The 18,280-nt window shown below is 39.8% G+C and overlaps 1 protein-coding gene and 1 long non-coding RNA gene across 4 annotated transcripts in view; one reads left to right on the forward strand and one right to left on the reverse strand.

Moving 5' to 3' along the window:
- Window positions 1-16,084, forward strand: part of TRMT9B (tRNA methyltransferase 9B (putative)) — a 56,548-nt gene extending 40,464 nt beyond the window's left edge. For 2 of the 3 annotated variants that reach the window (XM_060001382.1, XM_060001383.1), the window contains 3 exons: window positions 333-487; window positions 7,799-7,972; window positions 13,757-16,084. In XM_060001382.1, the coding sequence (XP_059857365.1) occupies window positions 334-487; window positions 7,799-7,972; window positions 13,757-14,790 (1,362 nt within the window). In that variant the 5' untranslated portion in view covers window position 333 and the 3' untranslated portion in view covers window positions 14,791-16,084. Of the gene's footprint in view, window positions 1-74; window positions 488-7,798; window positions 7,973-13,756 lie in introns of those variants that run through there. The other variant, XM_060001384.1, reaches the window with a different exon arrangement.
- The window catches only part of LOC132417659 (uncharacterized), a 191,824-nt gene that overhangs the window by 140,996 nt on the left and 32,548 nt on the right, over window positions 1-18,280 (reverse strand). The window lies entirely within an intron of this gene.

Consider the following 18,280-nt stretch of genomic DNA (forward strand, 5'->3'; position numbering starts at 1 on the left):
GAAGGATGCATTTGCTAGCCTTTTGACAACTCTGGTGAGGTTCCAGTGAAGGCTGTGTTCTTTGCAGCTTATAAGAAAGTATAAAAACAGGGACTTCCCTGGTGGTCCACTGGTTAAGGCTCCGTGCTTCCAGTGCAGGGGCTGTGGTTCTGATCCCTGGTCAGGGAACTAAGATCCCACATGCCGCGTGGCATGGCCAGAAAAACAGAAGTATAAAAGCGACACAATCTTGGCAGTTGTAAGTTCCCAGTTTTAGGAAATCTGCATCCCCATCAGCCATCTCTGGTGCCTACTCTGAACTGCATTCCTTGGCGTGGACTTGTTTTCCCCAGGATGGATCATGCAGCCGCCCAGCTGGAGAAGCAGCATGTGCACGATGTGTATGAGAGCACCGCTCCTTACTTCAGCGACTTGCAGAGCAAAGCCTGGCCTCGTGTCCGCCAGTTCCTCCAGGACCAGAAGCCTGGCAGCCTCATCGCTGACATAGGTAACCTGGGGCGGTGCCACGTAATCTGAAATATATTCCGTCATGCCTTTCCTTTTCAGATTCACTTTTCATTTCTGTTCTAACCAGAAGTCTGAAATTGTGTCCTTGGCATGTCAGCACCTGGAATATTCACTTGATAGCAGAAATTCATACAGTCAAGCCAGAAAGTAGAAAAGCCCCTCAAATCAACATATAGACAGTGGCAATTTTTTCAGAGCCTTCGTGCACGTCCTCCCACAAAAATCAACCTGACGTTGCTTGAATAAATCAAGATTGAAATGGCCGCTTGTGAAACTGACCATTTTAAATTCAGAGTGGACTTCCCTGGTGGCGCAGTGGTTAAGAATCCGCCTGCCAGTGCAGGGGACACGGGTTCGAGCCCTGGTCCGGGAAGTCCCACATGCCGCGGAGCAACTAAGCCCGTGCGCCACAGCTACTGAGCCTGCGCGCTACAGCCCGCAAGCCACAACTACTGAGCCCACGTGCCACAAGTACTGAAGCCCGTGCACCTAAAGCCTGTGCTCTGCAACAAGAGAAGCCACCGCGATGAGAAGCCCGCGCACCGCAACGAAGAGTAGCCCCCGCTCGCCGCAACTAGAGAAAGCCCTCACGCAGCAACGAAGACCCAACACAGCCAAAAAATAAATTAATTAATTTTAAAAATACTTTAAAAAACACTGAATGATTTAAAAAAATAATTAACTTAGAGACATTCACATTCGTGAATACAGTGTTTTGGCGGGTTACGCTGAGTAGCTCTCACGCCTTCTACAGAAGAGCCAGAATTGTGAGATTATAGAAGAGGTCCTGTAACCTCTTATGAATCTCATGGATCCTTTCCCTTAACTATTCTTATTATTAGAGCATATCTTTAATTAGATCATATCTTCATAATCAAGCACATAATGATTTGCTTGGAGGACTTTGGCTCAGTATCTTTTGGAATCTAGAAGTGGTAAATCACAGCCCAGGAGATCTAAGATTAAGTTTTAAGACATGGTAGGATTCCTATTTGGAGCATGCCCACTTAAAACTGCTTTCTAGCAATTACATGCATACGGCACCGTAAGAATCGTAAGTCTACAGTTACAAGTTCCGTCTAATTTGACATTCACTCTAAATTTTGGTAAGAGAAACAGATGTGCCCAGGGCTTTTGGCTTGTTAAAGATGGTGCCAGCAGGGTAGAATTTGGGGAAGGGGTACATGTCACGTAGAAGTGGAGAGTCTTTAAAAACATCTCTATCATGTCAACTTTAAAAAAAAATCTGGTTTCATAAAATGCAGTAAGTTTGGAACTCTTACCACTCATAATATAAGCAAAGTACCAGAATCTTAAATCAGCTGGGAGGAAAAGGTTTGGGGACAACAGAATATATATGCTACTTTCTCATACCTTACACCAAAAATTCCAAATGGAGCAAAGATTTAAGTATAAGAAAATGAATTCATTAAAGGACTAGATGATGACTATATAATTAAAAAAAAATTCTCAAAAGCAAAAGGCCTCTCAATGTATGACACAAAAAAAGGGAGAACTCATAAAATAAAATACAGTTGATTGTCATTATCCACAGTAGTTAGGTTCTATAAAGTTTCCGTGAACCCTGAATTAGTGAATACTGAGTTATTGCCCTAGGGGAAATACTGGATTAGGTTCCTAGGAGCCTGTGGTCACAATATTTTTGTCAACTGATCAATACCTAACCTCGTTTCACGTGTGTTTCTGTTTAAAGCTTTACACGCATGCACTGCCAGTACAGACTTGGGCCCTGCAAATAAATTTTAGCAATTAGGTGAAGAGGCAGATACAGAGTCTGTGAGTAATGAGGATTAATTGCACTGGTATTTTTGACAACATAAAATTTAAAAGGTTCTACAAGGCAAATTTCTAGACAAATATATAAATGAAGTAAAAAACCAAAAACAAACTAGGTAAAAATATCTGCAATATATCTGATAGAAAAATAGACAATTTTCTTACTCCGTGGAGCCTTCTTCAAAGTCAGTATGAAAAAGACCAACAACCCCCCTGCAAAATGATGAAACCATATGAACAAACAGTTCAAAAATGGGGGGAATACAAATTGCCTAAAATTTTTTTTTTTTTTTGCGGTACGCGGGCCTCTCACTGTTGTGGCCTCTCCCATTGCGGAGCACAGGCTCCGGACGCGCAGGCTCAGTGGCCATGGCTCACGGGCCCAGCCGCTGCTCCGCGGCATGTGGGATCTTCCCAGACGGGGACACGAACCCGTGTCCCCTGCATCGGCAGGCGGACTCTCAACCACTGCGCCACCAGGGGAGCCCCTAAAATATTTCTGATAGGTAATCCATTTAAATGGCTTAACAACAAGGTACAAAAAAAAAATGTACAGTGAAAAATATTCTCTCATCCCAGTCTTCCAGCACCAAGTAACCCCCATCAGAGGCACCATGCTCTTAGCTTCTTGTATAACCTTCTTGAGGTATTTCACATAAATATAAGCATATTTGTGCATATAAGTGTGTGCATGGGTGGATTCCCCTTTTTCAATTACACAAATTAGTATGTTACACAAAATGCTATACACCTAGCTCGTTTCTTTTAATATACTGAGTTCACTCCGTGTTTGTTCTCATAGAGCTGCTAACTATTAAAAGCTGCATAGCCTTCTATGCTGATAACACCATACCAACAGATATGTATGTTGTTTGCTACATTTTGCTACTACAAATTATGGCACAAATAATATTCTTTAAGTACCGCTGTGCAAATCAATAAATATATCTAGTAAATATTATTTTACCCATTTGTATCTTTTGATTTTTGTACTCTTTACACTTTTTACCACTCAATAAGAATATTTTGATTATACAGTGAAAGACAAGTTTTAAAATAAAATTGAAATGAAGAAGAAATCAATGAAAAGGAAAGAAAGAAGCCCAAAGGGATTAGTAGAAAAAAAAGGAAGTAGAACAATGTGACTATCTCCAAAAGGAAATATTTTTTCTTTCTAGGTTTTCCACTTAGGTAAAATCATCAACAGTTTAATCTGACTGGTTATTAGATTAGCAATTTATAATTACTGACTAATAAAACTTTGCATAGGTAAAAAACAGGCAGAGGTAATCGGGTTCCAGTTGCCCATACAGGAATTATCTAGCTGCTTCGCTATTTTAGTGGTGCGATTGTTTTATTGGCTAAATTTTATTAAGCTCATCACCCCACTCCCAGCTGATCTGCTGAGATGTGTGATAATGGCTCCTGATGGAACCTAACTCTTCAGGGCAGGTATCAGGAATGAAGTGAGCAGGAACTGTAGTTTAAATATAAAGAGCGTTGATGATTCAAAGACAGCAGAAATGCAAAGGACCCTCAGGAAATCCTGCGATCTTTGCAATTAAGGCAATACCTTTTCCTGAAATGGGCTAGTAATTTAAGGCCATTAGAAGATGGTGCATGCCAGGGATAAACTGGGAGTTTGGGACTGACATATACACATTACTATATATAAAATAGATGAATAATAAGACCCTGCTCTATAGCACAGAGAACTCTACTCAATACTCTGTAATGGCCCATAAGGGAAAAGAATCTAAAAAAAAAAAGAGTGGATATATGTATATGTATAACTAATTCACTTTGCTGTGCAGCAGAAAGTAACACAACATTGTAAATCAACTGTACTCCAAAAAAAATTTTTTTTAATGAAATAAAATGGGCTTCTCTGGTGGCGCAGTGGTTGAGAGTCCGCCTGCCGATGCGGGGGACACGGGTTCGTGCCCCGGTCTGGGAAGATCCCACGTGCCGCGGAGCGGCTGGGCCCGTGAGCCATGGCCGCTGAGCCTGCGCGTCCGGAGCCTGTGCTCCGCAACGGGAGAGGCCACAACAGTGAGAGGCCCGCGTACCGCAAAAAAATAAAATAAAATAAAATAAAATAAAATAAAAAATAAAACTGAACCACATTTGGTTAACCAAACCATTTTATTATAACCTTATCCCTATATATATATAAAACCCATATTTCTCTCAATTCAAGCAAGTATTAAACTAATCAATTATGAATAAAAATGGACTGTAACATTTAAAAAAAAAAGAAGATGATACATGGAAGGTGTTCTGTGGTTTGAGGGCTTTACTTGGATTAGTTTAGGAAGCAGAATAAAGACTAGAACTAGATTCTTTTTTGAGCAAGGTGACCTTTTTACGTGACATCAGAGACAACTATCCTAATAGTATTGAAATTTTTATTTTTGTATACATAACTCAAATTAATTTTTCAAGAATTAAAATTCTTCTTGCCTTTTAACTCTCAATTATTTATTCCCATAGACTATGGTCAGACTTCATTTGCTAAGTTATTCTCTAATTACCATTCCTTCTCTGAGTCAATAAACATTTAGAGCTCCTACTAAAGGGCAGGCACCAGGCCTGCAGAATAAAACATATTGCCTCATCTCTGACTTCAAAAGATGTACATAAAAGGAGAAGTAAATAGGCTATATTCTTCCTTTTCCCATAGCAAAAGAGAATTCTCTTTCAGATAAGGTCTTAGCAAAAAACTCTTAATTTATAAAATGTAGTTCTTTCTGCAAACTTCAGAGGGAACATTCAGATTAATTATTTCTAGCAAATACTCGCCCACCATGGGCCAAAATATCTTGTTGAATTGAGGCAATTATCTGTTTTCTTCCTTAGTTGTAGTGAGGTGCAGAATACAAAATAGAGGGGAAAAGAAGCAATGCAGACACTTGCTACAGTATCTCTGCAGAACTACAGAAGGTTATCACTGAGATTTTGTAAAGGAGCATGACTGTTGTGTACAGGAGCTGCAGTACCAAAAATGTTCTGATTTATTTCTTGCATGTTTAAGATAATGAGGGACTAGCCTTGGCAGTATTCTTGATTTCCTCATTAGGATAAAATCTCCCCTCTCTAGCATCTCGGTGTCTGCACTTTGAAAATGGACAATTGCATCATATTCAGGAGTTCCATTACTATCCTTAAAAATGAATGCCATTAGAAATGAATACAGGGGACTTCCCTGGCAGTCCAGTGGTTAGGACTCGGTGCTTTCACTGCCGTGGCCCCGGGTTCAGTCCCTAGTCGGGGAACTGAGATCCCACAAGCCTCGCGGCATGGCTGCAAATAAAAAAAAAGAGAGAGAAACAAATACAGGATATCAAAGGTATCAGGGGCACTGGGAACGTTTCAGGAGATGATGAAATCTGAAAAGACCTCAGTTTCCTCATTGTTACCATATGCTCTCTGAACAAGTCCCTCTAGCTCCAATGTTCTATGAACCTGTTTTTATTAGTATCTTTGAAGTAATTTTCCCTTTCATTTCTCTAAATGTATCCCCTGAGCCAGTTCAAAACAGCAAAAAAATTTACAAGATGATTTTTCTTAAAATATGAGCATCGTCTTTGAAATGTTCGGGATTTCAATTTTAAAATACTTTGTGAATTATATCTTCCCCATGATTGCCCTCAAATATTGGATCCTTTTTTGCAAAAGCATTCTTAGAAACAGTGGCTACGAGATCTAAAATATTTCCAAGACCTCAATCATTTACATTGAAATAATGAAGCTGGAAATCTTATTTTTTATTCACAAGCTCTCCACTGTCTCAGCTGGCATCAATGAATTTTAATTCTGCTTTTAGTGTCTCATAATTTTGAATAGCACCTATTAAGGAGGAGTTATCAAAGAGTGTTGAGATGTATTTCTAAAGCAGCAAACTAATCATCTTTGAATAGTGGTAGATATTTTTCAGGCAAAAAAATTTAGAGCTAATGCCAGCAGGTAGGGATATCAACTCTAATGACATCTTTAAATATTTCTGAAAAAATAAATAGATGATATGTCTGTGGTAGAATAAAATACTAGGTACTAGATCACAGAAGGCTTTGTTTCAAGATGATTATTCCTTTATGTTACTACCTTCTTCACCATAATATCTGTGAGATCTGACTGATCTAAATCTTTGGGCTGTGTAAATCTTGAATTACTTGGGTCTCTGCCACCAGAAAGTGAATGTCAAAAATGGTCTATTTAAGGGACTTTCCTGGTGGTCCAGTGGTTAAGACTCCGAGCTCCCAATGCAGGGGGCCCGCGTTCAATCCCTGGTCAGGGAACTAGATCCTGCATGACGCAACTAAAGATCCCGTGTGCCACAACTAAGACCCGGTGCAGCCAAGTAAACAAATAAATATTTTTTTTAAAATGGTCTATTTAAGAAAAAATAGTTCTTTGTCAGAGTTGTATTCAGAGTTAATAGAGATCATTTAAAACCTAGCACTGACAACAGATTGGATAAAAAGATGCTGAAATCCTTTTTTCATTCAAATTTTAAATTTTTGAAAGGCCTGTTTTATTGTGTAAGTTATTTTATCTATACCAATTGAAAAGTTGTTGACAGTAGTCTGTTTTATATAGCCAGCAAGTGATGAAGGTTTGGCAAGATAACACAAGAATAAATGCCCAGACCATGTAGACCTAAACATAATGAAATATGTGTGTGAAGGTAACTTTTGTAAAGAGACTGGACCTTGTCACTAGGATCCTAGGGAACTATTATTCTCTGCTGGAGGCCAGCTGACATTTCTTGATTGTGCTATCCTGTTAAGAAAGCCCTATGGACATGACCTCATTAAATATACAATAAATAATATTTCTTTTTCCCATTTTCGTTTCCTCTTATCTCCTATATAAAAACATGTATGTGTTCCCTGAAGGCTTTTCTTTTTGTTTTTGTGTGTACCTTCAATCCATGTTGTGTTCTGTCTTGGTTAGTTAATACAGGCAGACCTCATTTTATTGCACTTCCCAGATTCGGTATTGTGTTTTGTACCAACTAAAGGTTTGTGGCAACCCTGCACTGAGCCAGTCTATTGGTGCTATTTTTCCAACACCATTTGCTCACTTCGCGTCTCTGTGTCACATTTTGGTAATTCTCACAGTATTTCAAACCCTCCACCAGCAAAAACATTATGACTTGCTGAAGGCTCAGATGATGGTTAACATTTTTTAGCAATACACTGTTTTAAAATTAAGGTATGTACATTGTTTTTGTAGACATAATGCCGTTGGACACTGAACAGACCACAGTATAGTGTAAATGTAACTTTTAAATGCACTGAGAAGCCAAAAGAGTCATGTGACTCGCTTCATTGTGACATTCGCTTTATTGCAATGGTCTGGAATGGAACCCGCAGCATCTCCGAGGTTTGCCTGTATCAAGTTCTTTCTATTCCCTGTGATAAGACAAAGTAACCTACAATGTTCCACTTTCCATTAAGGATAGCGTGTAACACAGGTTTTTCTCTTACAGGTTGTGGAACTGGAAAGTATCTTAAAGTGAACAGCCAGGTACATACCCTGGGCTGTGACTACTGTGCGCCATTGGTAGAGATTGCCCGGAGTAGAGGATGTGAAGTCATGGTATGTGACAACCTTAATCTCCCCTTTAGGGATCAGGGCTTCGACGCCATCATCTCCATAGGAGGTAAGGCAGCCCCGTCACGCATTCACTCTTCACCATGAGAATAACGTTACCTGGTTGAGGCTGCTCTCACAACTCAACATCTATTCTTTGTAGAAAGATCTATGTAATTCATTTTATCTAATTTTTAAAAATATTGCAACTGAACTATTTAACTAAGTTCAAATGTACTTATGGTGGTACATATGATTGTTTTTACTAGTTCAACCCTCAAACTGTTGTTTTCTTCTTTTTGATGACTCATTCCAATTTCTTTCACTTACGAGTAAGAAAGTATTGGAGGAATTGTACTCATTGAAAATAGTACTTTGTTCTATTGAAATGAAGCCAGATTCTTTCAACGTGAAGTAGATCTTTAGAAGTCATATTACCTTTTCCAGGCCACAGGTGTGCCCTTTATTAGCAGAATATTGTGGGACTAAGGCACTGAATGTCACTGGAAGGATGTGTCACCAACCTGCCACTCACTGTACAAAAGTCGCTGGGGAAGATGGTCCCACCTGGTCCCAGATTGCATTGCTTTTATAGTGCCACTCTGCTCTCTTACTGCCAGAGACTGTTCATAAATCTAGGGAATACATTCCTCATATTCCCCCAACAAGTGTGCTCATAAGATATACGTGCCAAAATGAAAAGAAACAGCAAAAATCCATGCTTGAAATATACACAGGTAAGGGTCATTTTACTCAATACATATAGTCCTGAAACTTAGTGTGTTAGTCATGTTTAAGTATGCTGGGGAATCATGTTATTTAAGGAAATCTCGTGGCAAATCCTTTCCCCAAGTGAAAAATCTTTTGCAGGGCAAATTATTTCCTCCAACACACTTAAAAAAAATTCATGTATTTGAATATAACAAGCTTTATCAAAGCAAGGTGAATCTATATAAAACTGACTGCAGATAAACATATGGAATAAGACTGTTTGCTCCGTCCTGGACTAGATGAGAAATCGGTATTTCCACCATTAGCTGGGGCCTGTATCTTTGCATAGTGAGGGGATGCCGGCTTGGATGCCATAACCTTGGAACTAGTTAGGACTGGCAGGAGGTGGTTGCCATGGAAACCTGCTCTTTGACAGCCCTACTTCTTTGCTTAACAGTTTGAAACTGTTAAGTCCATTTGGTTTTAAGCATTAAGAGAAGGGATTCTTGTTGAACCAAGCAACACTATACAATGCTCTGAATCTTTAGTAGGAAGAATTTTTGGTTTGGTCATGCCACCTAAAGAACCAGAAATTGGAGGGAGGTCAGAGAAGTGTATTTTTTTGCTCTTCTATTGTTTACTTTAGTTGTAGAGTCTATACAGCTGGCTACCTACAAAGAGCCTGTGCTGCTGAACCACTGTTGCAGGCGTGGGGTTACTGACCAACTTTCTTACTTTGGGGAAATGCTCCATGTTGTACATGGTTAAGTCTTTCTTTTCTTTCAGTTTAAGTCTCCCTGCCCACAGAGGAAATGGAGCACACCTGGTTGCCATCTTCCAATGAAAAATGCTTCCTTGGGTGGAAACCCAGCGTGTGTTTTTATGAACTGTAACTGTAAATTAACGTGGTGCAGTCAATTTCCAATTAGATTTTACATTTAGAACTATATTATGAGAACTTTCAATAAACCATCTCTCCTATGTCCATATATATTTACTTCGCTATTTAGAATTCTGTATGTTGGCATTTCTTGCTTAACATGAAGAAATATAGTTTTAAATATATAGTTTTCCATGTCATTTAATAATGAGACAGTACACATCATACCTAATTATACATTCCTTATGTTTTACTCACAGATTACAAAAAGAAACAGTCTTTCTGCTTACTTTTAGAATAGTATGACATGTGTCTGGAGAGCTGATTCACTTTGTTATGCAGCAGAAACTAACACACCATTGTAAAGCAATGATACTCCAATAAAGATGTTAAAAAAAAGTATAGTATGACCAAAATTTTATAAAAATTTGTTCATCTGTTGAAATAGTGTCAACCAACTATCCGTGCCAGTGGTTCGCAACTCGCGGTTACACTGCCCCCCACCCTCAGGCGATGCCTGTCAACGTCTGGAGACATTTTTGGTTGTCACAACTGGTTATGTGTATGTGCTGCTGTCATCTAGTTGCTGCCTCCCCAGCTCCCACAAGAAAGAATCATCTAGCTTGTTTACAAATGCCAACAATGCTGAGGTTGAAAAATTCTGCTTTATGCTAAGCCCACGGATTCTGAATGCTTCCAGTTAGATGAGACAAACACCCTTGAAAAATTAAATAACAATACATCATAAAATCCCAAGATATAACAGGACTTTAAAGATGACCTTGTGTAATTTCTGATTCTGGAGTCCAGTCATTGAATTCTACCTACCCACTTGTTCAATTCAACACCCTATCCTACAGGATACATATACTGAGTACTACTTTTGCCTTTAAATTGTGATTATGATTTTTAAACAACAGGGGACATTTTTATCCTTTAAAATTCAACACAGTTTCCTGACATTGATAAAATTCATATAAATATATGTTTAGGTCCCATTTGGGTTACATTTACAATGTTTCTTAATAGAACATGTATGCATAGGCATGTATAATACATTTTATATGTAATGAAAACTTCATTTGTAAATTTTTTCTTTTTCAAAAGCATTTGGCTTAAAAGTTACTTAGTATTATATGTTAAATATAAATATAAAATATAATATGAAAGATTCGGATATTTCCTGGGTGAGATTATGGTATTAAAATGGATTATCGCATAACAAATATTTCAGGAATGAAAAATATAAAGATGTTCTTCCTTAAAAACAAAACTTCTGGGGACTTCCCTGGTGGTCCAGTGGCTAAGACTCCGCGCTCCCACTGCAGGGGCCCCGGGTTTGATCCCTGGGGAACTAGATTCCACATGCCGCAACTAAAGATCCTGCATGCTGCAACTAAGACCCGGCACAGCCAAATACATAAACAAATATTTTTTTTATAAAAAACCAACTTCTGGGCTTCCCTGGTGGCGCAGTGGTTGAGAGTCCGCCTGCCGATGCAGGGGGCGCGGGTTTGTGCCCCGGTCCGGGAGGATCCCGCGTACCGCGGAGCGGCTGGGCCCGTGAGCCCTGGCCGCTGAGCCTGCGCGTCCGGAGCCTGTGCTCCGCGACGGGAGAGGCCACAGCAGTGAGAGGCCCGCGTACCACCAAAAAAAAAAAAAAAAAAAAAAAAAAAAAAAAAAACCAACTTCTGAAGCCAAGAATCCTGAAATGTTGAAGACCTATAAATCTGATAAAAAGAAATTACTGTATTAAAATAGTCCTGGTTTAATAGCGTTTTTTGTTTAATGGCCAAAACACAAGAATACAGTCAATTCTCATTATTCACCGTGGTTATGTTCTGTAATGTCCCATGAACACTGAATTAACAAATACTGAACCATTGCTCCCAGGGGAAATATAGGATTAGGTTCTTGTAAGCCTCTGGTCACAATACTTTTGTCAACTAATCAACACCTCATCTTGTTTTATGTGTGTTTCTGTTTAAAGATGACTTATTTTTGAACTCATGCCAGCAGCACTATAACACCCAAAAGGAGCTCATCTAACTCACATATTTTCTCTGTAAGACACATCGCAGCCTTACGGCTTACGAACCCTAGACAGCACTTCCACCCGGTGCTGGGGCAGGGCTGTGAGGGATCGTCAACAGAGAGACCACCAACAAAACACCAAAATGCGAAAACACACGGCACGAAACAGACTGTGAAAAGGACACTTGTTGACAGCACCAGAGCTGAGACAGGAAGGCAGAGCATCTCCTCGCTGGACCCCAGCTGGGAACGTGTGCCTTGGGAGGCTCAACTTTTTGGCTGTTCTATGCATGTCAAGGAATGACTACGAAAATGCTAAGCATACTGAGTTCTGAAGTCACAAGACAATTTTAGCAAGTAGGCAAATTTGCAGATACAGAATCCACAGATGACGAGGACCACCTGCATTTAGAAAACACACCCATGGAAGTTCCAGAGCGAATGAGGTGCAAGTTATGGGGGACACTAACGGCCAGGAGTAGTCATAGATGTGAACGTTAGTACTGTCCTAAGCCTTACTCAGTCCTGACTTCTCTGCCCTCTTTTAGCTCATTGACCACGACACTACTTCGAGAAGTGTAAGCTTTCAAACTGACCATTATAAAGGGCCCTTTCTTTGGCGATGGGGATTGGGGAGAACAGCCTGACACCTAGTGAAGTAAAGTAATTGGTCAGAGATCATAAGGCTGGTCACTGGTAGATCTAGGACAAAATACAGTGGTGTCCTGTTCTTTAAATGCATTTGAACCTAATACCTCTCACACTGCTGCATGGTACAGTAGGAGAAACAAGGGTTTGTGCACTGCTGATAGGAGAGCAAACCTGATTGGGAACAATACAAAGTGTGCCTCTCGTATAATCTTCCTTTGACACCTTTAGCCATATAATCATCTCATTTTAGGCATTTACTATCTCTCTGTGGCAGGCAAACTAAAGAGATGTATTTGCCTGAAACCATTACTAACGTCTGGATTATGCTGAGCTTACAGGAGCTGTTTAATCTTCTCTGTTCCCTCACTACTCATATCTGAGCAGTAGTGTCCAGACTTTCCTGAGTGCAAATTTCCTACCTGAGATAAGTGATAGGCATATGTGTGGAAAAATAATTTGATGTTTTCTCTTGACACAGTGTCATTAAACTCTAGAAGCTAATAGACCAGTGCTTTCTATATACTGTTTGATAAAAATATGCCTAATAACCCACCTAAGACTAGATACAGGCAGTCCTGCTTGACTCTCACTTTAACTTTGCAAAGACTGCAAGTAAAATGATGACCTATAAGCTGCTTTCTCTTAAGTATACACAATTTCATATTATATTAACATTATTATAAACTATAAGCAATCATTACTACATGTCAAAAGTGCATCATACTAAGTGAAGTCAGTCAAAGACAAATATGTGATATCACTTATGTGTAGAATTTTTTTAAAAAATGATACAAATGAACTTATTTACAAAACAGAAACAGACTCACAGATTTAGAGAATGTACTTCTGGTTACCGGGGCGGGGAAGGGTGGGGAGAAGGAATAGTTAGGGAGTTCGGGATTGACATGTACACGCTGCCATGTTTTAAGATAGATGACCGGCAAGGACCTATTGTATAGCACAGGGAACTCTGCTCAACATTCTGTAATAGATAACCTAGATGGGAAAAGAATTTGAAAAAGAATAGATACATGTATATGTATAATCACTTTGCTGTACACCTGAAACGAACACAATATTGTTGATCAACCATACTCCAATATAAAATTCTTTTTTGAACTTTATTTTATTTATTTATTTTTTTACATCTTTATTGGAGTATAATTGCTTTACAATGGTGTGTTAGTTTCTGCTTCATAACAAAGTGAATCAGTTATACATATCCATAGGTCCCCATATCTCTTCCCTCTTGCATCTCCCTCCCTCCCACCCTCCCTATCCCACCCCTCCAGGCGGTCACAAAGCACCGAGCTGATCTCCCTGTGCTATGCGGCTGCTTCCCACTAGCTATCTACCTTACGTTTGGTAGTGTATATATGTCCAATATAAAATTTTAAAAAAGAAAGCATACCTCTCTCTTTACCATTCTTCCACCCAGAAAACAGTTGTGATATAATTCTAATAAAAGTCTTTATTTAGGAAAAAAGATGCATCATTTTTATATGGAAAATACTAGCCTATAAACGTGTAGGTTTACGTGTGTATATACCCACTGAGATCTAGTTTCTTCTTTTTCAGTCATACATCATTTTTCTACAAAACAAAGAAGAATCAGAGCAATAAAGGAAATGGCCAGGGTCTTAGTTCCTGGAGGCCAGCTGATGATTTATGTTTGGGCCATGGAACAGAAGAACCGGCACTTTGAGAAGCAAGACGTGCTTGTTCCATGGAACAAAGCCTTGTGCTCCCAGCCCCTCTCGGAATCCAGCCAGCCTGGGAGAAAGAAGCAGTGTGGGCATCCAGAAAGAAGCCATCCCTACCCCCCTCCCTGCTCTGCGTGTCGCTGTCCCGTTTGTTTTAAGGGGCGCTGTGATTCGAGGCGGTCCCGCAGCGTGGACCGTGACTCTGCTCTAGCTGGCACCTGCTGTGCAAATATTTCCAAGGAAGGCGAGGAAGAAAACGGATTCTATAACACGCTGGGGAAATCTTTTCGTTCCTGGTTTTCCTCTAGATCTTTGGATGAATCAACTCTGAGGAAGCAAATTGAAAAAATGAGACCCTTGAAAAACACAGAAAGTTGGGCCAATAGCGCGATATCCACCCAGCCTTCAAGACACTCAAGTTTCGACTTAGATCATCCAGAGCCATTTTCGACAGGAGAGCAACATTTAGATGAGGAAGTGTTTGTGGAGACTTCTCAGAAACACCTGGAATGGCTGAGAGCGCCCGCCACACACAAACACCTAAATGGAGACCATCCAAGAGGCGCGAGGAGAAATGGAGATGGGAATTTTCTGGGTAGCACCAACACCAGGGAGAATTGTACGGATGCAGGTAACTTAGAAGAGGGTACCCCTTCTGCTAGTAAAATATGGAGGGGGATTTCTGCAGCTGATTCCAAAGATTCCAACCCAGGTGACACCATTTCTGTCGAAGAACAACAGCCTGACATTTTGGAATCTGGTGCCTTTATGCGCTATTACCACGTGTTTCGAGAAGGCGAGCTCTATGGCCTGCTGAAGGACAGTGTGTCGGAGCTCCATATTCTGAGCTCTGGGAATGATCATGGCAACTGGTGTATCATTGCAGAGAAGAAGGAAAGCTGTGATTGATCGGATCATTTCAGACATCTCCTCCAAAAGATGAACCCCATTCTTCTCACTGGGTCTGTGATATGGTCCCCTGAGTCGGCATCCAATTTCGTCATTTGGTCTGTATTGAATCCCTTTATATTTTGGTCTATAGAGACTATGAATTCATCATCTTTTTAGTCTATAGACAAGCACAGTGCTTGGCATCTGAAGCATCTGACAAAGAGTATTTGTGGTTAAATGTTAATATAAGAGATCTGAAGAAGCAATATAACATGAACTTCAATACAGCTGAATCACTATAACAATACATGTATACTGTTTTTCAGTATTATATAGTGACTTCAAAAGATTCTGCTTTTAAGTATACCTTTTAAAAACATCATTTGTATATAGGAAGGGGGTAATTCCTACTTCTCTGGTTATAATTTAGATCTGTGTGCAAGATAATAGGTAAACTCGTACCAGGGCACAAATGTAATTTGAATCATGTGATAAATTATTTCGTTGCCAAGGCCTTGCTTCTATTTAAAGTCTTCAGAAAGGTGAGAGATGGTGGAGAGAGACAAGAAGGGTTCCGAGAACTTTTCTAGATGATAAGCGAACTTGCTTCACGATAAGTAAATAATAAGGTTTTTGATGTTGCTCAGAGGCTTTAAAGGCACTGTCAGCATGTAGAGAGTGGAGTATGTGGGCACCGGGAAGTTGTTGCAAGTTACCCAGGTGGTATTCTTCCAACCTTATTAGAAGCAGGAATATCCAGTTATGGCAAGACCAAGATTGACTAATGAGTTCTCATCTGGAATGATGCTTTACTTATGCATTGAAGGGATACTTAGGAAATGAGAATCTGGTTGAAACAGTGCTTTTTATTGGTTCTCAAAACAAACAGATCATTAAGGTACAAGATATTGAGACTTGGTGGAGGACTGATTGTTGGATCTTTAAAAATAATATCTGGGCATTTATCTTACTGAAAGGGACTACATTTTAATAGTTATATTAGGGATTTAGGTAGAATCAAGTCCTATTAATTAAAGGTTCAATTTTTGCCACTTTATAGACAAACGAATAGCTGGGCACTGTCTGGTCACCACATCTGTTTACATTTAACCATGGGTCTGTTTAAATCCATGTCGTGGATTCTGAGACACAGATATAATTAGGAGAAGCAAAAGTAAGTTGACCCAAGAATACAGTTTCAGGCAGTTCCTTAATGAGGAGAGAATCAACACTTGACAAAAGGCTTTTTACTGTATGGGCCACTGTAAACCCAGAGGAAACCCAATTCTTGTTTTGTTTTCCACTGAAAATAGTATAAGATTTCATTTGTGTTGGGTTTATTTTTCCATTCGGTGATTGTGCTCTAACTTAAAATAATGATGCTACTTTCAAAGAAATTTAAAGGACTTTTTAAAAAAATTTAATTTATTTATTTTCAGCTGCATTGGATCTTCATTGCTGCACATGGGCTTTCTCTAGTTGCAGCAAGCAGGGGCTACTCTTCATTGTGGTGTGCGGGCTTCTCATTGCAGTGGCTTCTCTTGTTGTGGAGCACGGGCTGTAGGCTCGTGGGCTTCAGTAGTTGTAGCACGTGGGCTCAGTAGTTGTGGCTTGCAGGCTCTAGAGCACAGGCTCAGTAGTTGTGGTGCACGGGCTTAGTTGCTCCACGGCACGTGGGATCTTCCCGGACCAGGGCTCGAACCCCTGTCCCCTACATTGGCAGGCAGATTCTTAACCACTGCACCACCAGGGAAGTCCTAAAGGATTATTTTTAATGTGCATCTGAAAAGTACTGGTGTTTATTACTCTCTCTTGGCTTCGAAATAAGATTGCATCATCACCTTTTCGTTTGATGAGGTTGTCGGGTGGAAATGAGATCTACGATTTATATTGTTCGGCACACAGTTTGCATCAGAGGGACGATGAAAACAGACATAAAAGTGGAATATAAATTAAAATTTAATTTAATGTCTTCCATTTCTTAAATGAGGACATTAAGTCATGAGTGTTAGTGGGGGTTTTTGGTGGAAAGAAATGTTCTCAGAGTCAGAGACATTCTTACAATTAAGGCTTGATGACCTTTTTATTATGAGTGGATTTTTCCTCTCCTTGAAGCCTGTTGTCACATGCATCTTTAATCCCAGCCTTGCTGCTAGAAATCTGTTTCAAGTCAGGGCTTTCTGGTGGTAGCCCACCACTTACATGGAACTCAAGTTTATTAGATGGCTCCAGAAAAGCTTTGAACAAACCTATATGAGCAACTCCCTACACACACACACACACACACACACACACACACACACACACACCCACTTTGTATAAAATGACTCTCTAGTTCTTTAGAGAGGAATATTTTCACATAATTTTGACAGGGCTGTAAATTTAAAAAACACTAATAATAGCGATCTTTCGCCCTTCATCTGCCGAGCACAAGAATTCTATTCATCCAGACGTTATTTCGTATGCAAATATTTGACTTTGTGGTTGATAATATCTCTTTGGTATTCATGTGCAAAGCACTCTTAAATCTAACGTCTGCCTTTGGAGATATATACATACATATATATGTATAAATCTCCATGGATATATATGGATATGGTATATCCATATACTTCATATATACATGATATATATGCCCTTGAAGACCCAACCTAATGTAAATATCTTGATCATTTAAAATAAATTATGTTCATATTAGGACTGTCCTTAAAAGGAAATACAAATAAGTGAGTTTAAACATACACAGGTTATTTGTGAGTATTCAGTCGGCCTTAACTTGCTCTATTATAGATTTTGCTAATCTGTCTGAAGTACATACTTTGAAAACTTAGACTCCGTTACTAGTACTGGATCAAGGAGTGTCTCTCCTGTTCATTCCCCTTTACTTGTTGGCATCACTGCAGAGTCCCACTATCTGAAGTGGAGGGGAGCATGTGCGGGGGATTCTTGGAAGGGCCTTAAAAACCTCTGCTGGCTTATTGATGCCTCACTGGCCTACTTGAGGAATTCCATAAACAGTCAAACGATTTGGGGGAAAGTGCGTTAACATGGACAAAGGATGCAACCAGGCGAGTGGCCCATTCAAACTATTATTTTTAAAATTGTCACCAAAGTGATTAAATGACACCAGCAAGTCATGGTAACTAAGAAACCATCTAACACACGTCTTGGATTATCAATTTCGTTTGTTCTTCCCTTCTCACCACACATCCCTATACACAAGATGGTGTGTGATTTCTGTTTTTAGTTTGCCTTTCTGTGTCCTTCCAAATTCTAGATGTCAGTACTTCCTCTGGGTTTTAACTGACCATCAGTTGAACTGGCAAAAATTAGCAGTAATCCAGAGAGAAAATAATACAGATTTAAATCAGCTAGGAATGTTAACGTACTTGTATATTAATGGCCATCAAAAGAATAAGCACTGGGCTTCCCTGGTGGCGCAGTGGTTGAGAGTCCGCCTGCCGATGCAGGGGACGCGGGTTCGTGCCCCGGTCCGGGGAGATCCCAC

This window comes from Delphinus delphis, chromosome 21 (genome assembly GCF_949987515.2).
Source record: "Delphinus delphis chromosome 21, mDelDel1.2, whole genome shotgun sequence".
Classification (NCBI taxonomy): domain Eukaryota; kingdom Metazoa; phylum Chordata; class Mammalia; order Artiodactyla; family Delphinidae; genus Delphinus; species Delphinus delphis.